The sequence below is a fragment of the Cetorhinus maximus genome, chromosome 23 (assembly GCF_964194155.1).
Source record: "Cetorhinus maximus chromosome 23, sCetMax3.hap1.1, whole genome shotgun sequence".
Classification (NCBI taxonomy): Eukaryota; Metazoa; Chordata; class Chondrichthyes; order Lamniformes; family Cetorhinidae; genus Cetorhinus; species Cetorhinus maximus.
The window spans coordinates 60,949,287-60,956,234 of record NC_135901.1 but is presented as its reverse complement, the minus strand read 5'-3'; the positions used below and the strand labels follow the sequence as shown (position 1 = coordinate 60,956,234).

Below are 6,948 nucleotides of genomic sequence, written 5' to 3'. Positions count from 1 at the left end.
ATGTTCATTCTGACAGTTGGGGTTTAAAGCCAGCTAGTCTGGGTGTTTTGATGCATAGTACTTTTGAGATGTTAATTAGATAAACATACGGAAGTTAAAAGGTAAAGTGTAAATTTGCATTTGTTCAATACAGCATTCAAGAGTGGGAATAAAACCTTGCACCTAGCTGGGAGATGCCAAGCAATGTGTTTAAATAACTAATAAAATTAGTGGGATGAAAATGTTATTGTTCGAAGATGTGACATTAAAAACCTAGGATGCAATGGAAAATTTACATTGAAATGGGAAGCCAAGTATAAACAGAAAGGAATTTGTGTGTAGGGCAGAGGCATTTAAGATCTAACCAGCCTGTAAGCCTACAACTGTGTCTGCAAAGGAACCAAATTGAAAGGAACCTCACATTTAATTTGTAAGGTCAAATGTGCTTTGCCTGGTATCCGTTTAAAGTCTATGGGTTATTGTTGCCTTGGTGAAGATTTACCTGGAGTGATTAATTTGGGGATTTGTTTAAAAACTATTATGGTAGTAATTTGAGACATGTGTATGTGTTTAACTTGTTAAATTAATAAATGATTAATTTAGTTTTATATATAAAAAAACCTTTTGAGGCTTAGTGGTCTTATTCCTGAATTCAGAGCTGCATCTCAAACATACCAATTAAAAATATAGGTTATGACAGTTGCTCAAGTTTCCCTCTCGGATTTAAACAACTCAGTCTTTACCAACTGCTGTGTTATAACACCCAGTGACAGAGAAGGAACAGTGATATATTTCCAAGTCAGGATGGTGAGTGGCTTGGAGGGGAATTTCCAGGTGGTGGTGCTCCCATGTGTCTGCTGCCTTTGCCTTTCTAGATGGTAGTAGTCATGGTTTTGGAAGGTGCTGTCTAAAAAGACTTGGTGAGCACCTTCTAAACCCAAAAATTAGGGTGTGAACAATTGGAAAAACGATGAGATGCCCTCGCTCACATGAAATATTGGGGTGGTCTCTCTCCAGTGTGACTGTGTTGCTCTGTCAGTATATGGGATAACCAACTTCATCTCTTCCCACATCCAGCTGCTGAGTGATCAGTCTGCAGTGTGAGTGATCCACGACTTTCCAGCTCAGACTGGAATTCGGTCCCTTCCCACATTCAACAACTTGCATTGATCTAGCACCTTAACAGTAGTAAAAATGCCCCAAACTGCTTCACAGGAGTCGTAACAGTCCCCACATTAACATGATGGTTTCTTGACAACTCTGTGCTCATGTCTCCAATTGAATCTCTAAAAGACTTCTGTAATTTCCATACAAAAAACAGGAATGCACAGATTTTACTGACATAAACCAGTGGCTCTGAGAAATGTTCTATAACATTGCGTAACAACCTTACGGTTGGAAAACCACAGATCCTCTGACTCAGTATGATCCATGCCTTGGTTGACCTGCTAGGAATATAAAATAAACGGCAATTGTTTGTCTATTTCATGTCAGTGACATCACACACATTTATTTTAGTCCAGTGTCTCAGAGCTGATTGTCTCCCAGACAAATTTCTTCCCACAATCTTAATAATGAGTCTTACCTGTCTCCCAGTTTGTTTCTATTGCTCCTGCATTCAGCCGATCCCATTCTCATTTCCATGGATACTTCTCACTGGTATTGTCACTATTATTTTCTTCTCTTTACTGTTTCTAAATCCGTTTCCTATCTGCTTTATGTCTCTCCATTCTGACTATTCAGGCATTGTTCCCAAAGTTGGTAAGGATATAAAATGTGTCAAGCAGCATGGTATATATACTGTATCTGCTGTGTGCCTGCCATTTTCACCAGTCCCTCTATGTCCTCCTGACATTAGTTACTATCTTCATAACAGTTTCCTGTATTTCCCAGTTTTGTGTCATGTGCAAATTTGAAATTCTGCCCTATCTCCATGTCCAGGTCAGTAACATATATCAAAGAGATCACCAGTGCCAACACTAGACCCTGGGGTCACACTGCTGTAAACTCCCATCCATTCTGAAAAACAAACTTTTCTGCTTCCTGTCCCTGAGCCAATTTTATACTCAGGCTGAAACTCATGGGTTTCAGCTTTGCCGACAAGGCTATTGTGTGGTACCATATTAAACATCATTTGAATGCCCATGTAAAAGGTATCAACCCCACTCCCCTCACACACCCTCCCATTACTTCATCAAGTTGGTCAAAAATTATTTGTCTTTAACAATTACATGGATTATTTTCATTTATTAGTCCATGCTTTTCCAAGTGCCAATTGATTTTCTCCCGGATTGTTGTCTCCAACCTTTCCCCACCACTAATGTGAAGCTGATTGTCCTGGAATAGCAGTGTTTTTGAACAGGGGTGTAACATTTACAATCTGTCAGTCCTTTGACACCACTACTATATAAGGAGGATTGGAAGATTGTGACCAGAGCCTCTACAAGTTCCATGTGAAGGATGCTGTCTCTGACAGTGCAGCAGTCCCTCAATGTCACCTTGGAGTGTCAGCCTAGATAATGTGCTCAGGTTTATTAATATTTCCTCTTGTTATTGATGTGGGTCATTAAGAAACAATGGACTCTTATGATGTCATCCAGTCCCAGTGCGATGATGTCATCCAGTCCCAGTGCGATGATGTCATCCAGTCCCAGTGCGATGATATCATGAAGACTATTCAATGCCAGCGGAGCCTTAGTGGTGAAAACAGTTTTGTTCGAGATGGCAGCAAGTCCATTACTGATAGATCAGCAAATGGAATTAATGGGAAAGAAAGTGAGGCAGCTGATGAACATCAGGAATAGTGTTGTGAATTATGAAGATGAACAACATGTCGAGTATACATGTCCCATCACCCGGCACACTGTCCCCATCTCCTGACACATTGTCCCCGTTTCTAAATTTTTCCAATTTGGATAAAAGGTTAGTGTCCTGAAACATTCTCTCTTTCCCTCTCCATAGAAGCTGTTTGACCTGCTGAGAGTTTCCCACATTTTCTGTTTTGAGGTCGGATTTCCAGCATCTGCAGTATCTTGTTTCAGGGTCACAGTGGATCAGTTTTCCCTGACTTATCGTTCCCTGTTTAAAGGTGAAGAAGGAGCTTTTAAAGAATGAGACAATAACTGTCCCCCTGTTCGACATGAAACTAAACTCACTGTTAATTCCTCCTCAGTAACAATTGTAAACACAAAGCTTCCAGCCGGGATTGAACCGGGGACTTTCTCATGTAAAGTAAAGGTGATAATCAGTGCACTAGGGAAATGAGTGTGAATCCCCCCCGGACAGAGGGGAACTGACCATCCATCTCTAGCTCTAATTCCCAAACAGAAAATGCTGCCAAGAATCAGCAAGTCAGGCTGAGTCTGTGGCCGCTCTCACCATCTGAAACCGTCACAATGCCCGGCTGATTGACGGCAGCTCCGGACCAATAGGAAGAAGGGGGCGGGACTGGAGGACCGAGCGGGAGCGGCTGGTCCTCCAACTAATCAGAGTGAACGAGGGGCGGGGCTCGAGTGCTGACGACCCGCGCAAGCGCAGTGTCGTTATACCTGAAGCCCGGTGAGTGCGGGAGCTGAAGGAGGAAGGAGGCGGGAAAGGGTGAGTGACAGCCGAGTGCAGGAGAGAAATGGAGTCAGTGTGGACTCGGAAACTTTATAAACACCCGGTGCAGGCCTCCGGACCCGAATTAGAAACTTTCGGTCCAGCGTTTGCGCTAAAACGACAACTGAGACTCTTCAGGTCTCAGGCCCGGGTTAACGGCCGCCATCTTTATAGGGGGCAACGTGCAGCAGGGCGCATGCGCGGTCATCCTGGTCTAGGTAGCAGGAGGAAAGAATGTTGTTCATTTCTATCCTGGACTGACAGGGATGGATTTTGGAAACTCCTTTTCCAGGGGGTTAGAAGGGGAGGACTTACATACAGCAAACTCAAACCAGGAGTAATATTTGTTTCTTCTGAATATTTAATCCTGAACCTACAGTGATGATTTTTTTTTACAGGATTTTTGAAGATCTGGAATTTGAGGCAGGAAACACCAACCAAATCTGACAGAGTCACTTAGTTCATCAGATCCTGAACATCAATGGATTTTGAACATGGAAGGAAAAAGCACTGTTCACAGTGGGGAGAAACTGTACACGTGTTCTGTGTGTGGACAAGGCTTCAGCCAATCATCTGGCCTGTTGAGGCATAAGCACAGTCACAACAGGGGGAAACCGTGGAAATGTGGGGACTGTGGGAAGGGATTCAGAACCCCTTCGGAGCTGGAAATTCATCAGCGCAGTCACACCGGGGAGAGGCCATTCACCTGCTCTGAGTGTGGGAAGGGATTCATTCACTCATCCACCCTGCTGACACACCAGCGAGTTCACACTGGGGAGAGGCTGTTCACCTGCTCCAAGTGTGGGAAAGGATTCACCCGATCATCCAACCTGCTGAGACACCAGCAGGTTCACACAGGGGAGACACCATTCACCTGCTCCAAATGTGGGAAGAGATTCACTCGGTCATCCACCCCGCTGCAACACCAGCAAGTTCATGCTGGGGAGAGGCCATTTACCTGCCCTGAGTGCGGAAAGGGATTCACTACCTCATCTACCTTGTCGAAACACCAGCGAGTTCACACTGGAGAGTTCGCCTGCCCTGAGTGTGGGAATGCATTCACTGATTCATCCACCCTACAGAAACACCAGCAAGTTCACACTGGGGAGAGACCTTTTCAATGTCCAGACTGCGAAATGTGTTTTAAGAGTTCCGGAGAGCTGATATCTCATCAACGTGTTCACACTGATGAGAGACCGTTCAGGTGCTCCCTGTGTGGGACTGGGTTCAGGTGGTCATCTCAACTCACTGTGCACCAGCGAACTCACACTGGGGAGAGACCATTCCCCTGCTCCGAGTGTGGGAAAGGATTCACCCAGTCATTTAACCTGCTGAGACACCAGCATGTTCATACTGCTGAGAGACCTTTTAAATGCCCAGACTGCGGAAATTGCTTTAAACGTCCCAGGGAATTGATATCCCATCGACGTGTTCACACTGACGAGAGACCATTCAAGTGCTCTCAGTGTGGGGCTGGGTTCAGGCATTCATCTCACCTCACTGTACATCAGCGTACTCACACTAGGGAGAGACCATTCACCTGCTCCAAGTGTGGGAAGGGATTCACTCAGTCATCTCACCTGCTGACACACCAACGAGTTCACAAGCAACAACAGTAATTGGATTTTGCTCTTACTCACATCCAGGACTGAATCCCATGTTCATTGGGGTCTGCTTCGGCTGATGTTAATAAACTCCAGCACAATTATAGGTGTTAATATTATGAATAAAAGTGAAATAAATAAGTTTTATGTTCAACAGACAGTGTTGAGCCTCTTTAATATCTCTAACGCAAGTTAGTTCCTTTTGAAGGGCTCTCCCTCTCGCCTGTCTCCTCCACCCTCAACAACAAGTGTGAGGAGCTCATGGAGCTTCTTCGTCACTAAGATTGAGACAATCCAATCAGCTGCTTCTGCTTCTTCCCTCCCACTAGCCCACTGAGACATACTGTCTCTTAACTCCCCCCTTGTCTGAGCCTTGAACCCACATCTTTCTCCATCCAGCCTCCACATACTCAGCAAGTTCAGACTGCAGAGAGAGGTTTAAATGCTTAGATGTATCAAGAGCTTTAAAAACCCACATTCACTGATGTTTCACCATTGCATTCACTCTGGTTCCACTCCATTCACCTGTTCTCACTGCGGGTAGAGGTTCAGGTGATTGTCCATCCTGCTGCAACACCAGTGAGTTCACACTGGGGAGAGGTTATCCACCTGCTCCATGTGTGGGGAGGGATTCACTGATTCATCTAACCTGTTGGCACATCAGTGAGTTCACACTCATCAAAGATCTTTTAAACGTCTGGATTGTGGGAAGTGTTATAAAGGTTCTCTGGAGCTGACGTGCTATCAACATGTTCACACTGACAAGAGACCGTTCAGGTGCTCTCGCTGTGGGACTGGGTTCAGGTGATCATGTGAACTCAGTATCTACCAGTGCACTCACACTGGGGAGAGACTGTTCACCTGTTCCATGTGTGGGAGAGATTCACTCAGTCATCCCACTTGACTCCACATCAACCTGTTCGTTCTGATAAGAAACCGTTTCAAAGTTCTGCCTGTGAAAGAGATTTTAAACCAAAGTAGATGCTCTGAAACACAAACACATTCAACCTCACCATCCCTGGGTTTGTCCTGTCCCAGATGCAGGACAGACCCAGCAGAGGTGGCAGGACAGTGATATACAGTCGGGAGGGAGTTGCCCTGGGAGTCCTCAACACCAACTCCGGACCCCATGAAGTCTTGTGGCATCAGGTCAAACATGGCCAAGGAGACCTCCTGCTGATTCCCATGTACCGCACTCCCTCAGCTGATGAATCAGTGCTCCTCCATGTTGAACACCACTTGGATGAAGCACTGAGGGTGGCAAGGGTGCAGAATGTACTCTGAGTGGGCGACTTCAATGTCCATCACCAAGAGTGGCTCGGTAGCCCCACTACACACTGAGCTGGGCAAGTCCGAAAGGACATAGCTGCTAGACTGGGTCTGTGGCTGGTGCTAAGTGAACCAACAGGAGGGAAAAACATACATCATCACCAACCTGCCTCCTGCAGAGGCATTTGTCCATGACAGTACCTGTAAGAGTAACCACCACACAGCCCTTGTGGAGATGAAGTCCCATCTTCACATTGAGGATACCCTCCATCGTGTTGTGTTGCACTATCACCATGCTAAATAGAATAGATTTCAAACAGACTGGGCAGCCATGAAGTGCTGTGGGCCATCAGCAGCAGCAGCAATGTACTGAATCACAATCTGTAACCTCATGGCCCGGCATAACTCCCACTCTAACATTGTCATAGAGCCAGGGAATCAACCCTGGTTCAATGAAGAGTGCAGGAGGGCATGCCAGGAGCAGCATCGAGCATAC

The 6,948-nt window shown here is 45.6% G+C and overlaps 1 protein-coding gene across 1 annotated transcript; it reads left to right on the top strand.

The window, feature by feature from the left end:
* The first annotated feature begins 3,534 nt into the window (after positions 1-3,534).
* LOC144698319 (uncharacterized) lies at positions 3,535-5,285 on the top strand. Its single transcript, XM_078570273.1, has 2 exons — positions 3,535-3,576; positions 3,978-5,285. Exon 2 carries the CDS (start codon positions 4,074-4,076, stop codon positions 5,196-5,198), a length of 1,125 nt encoding a protein of 374 aa, XP_078426399.1. The 5' UTR covers positions 3,535-3,576; positions 3,978-4,073; the 3' UTR covers positions 5,199-5,285.
* Positions 5,286-6,948: the final 1,663 nt, after the last annotated feature.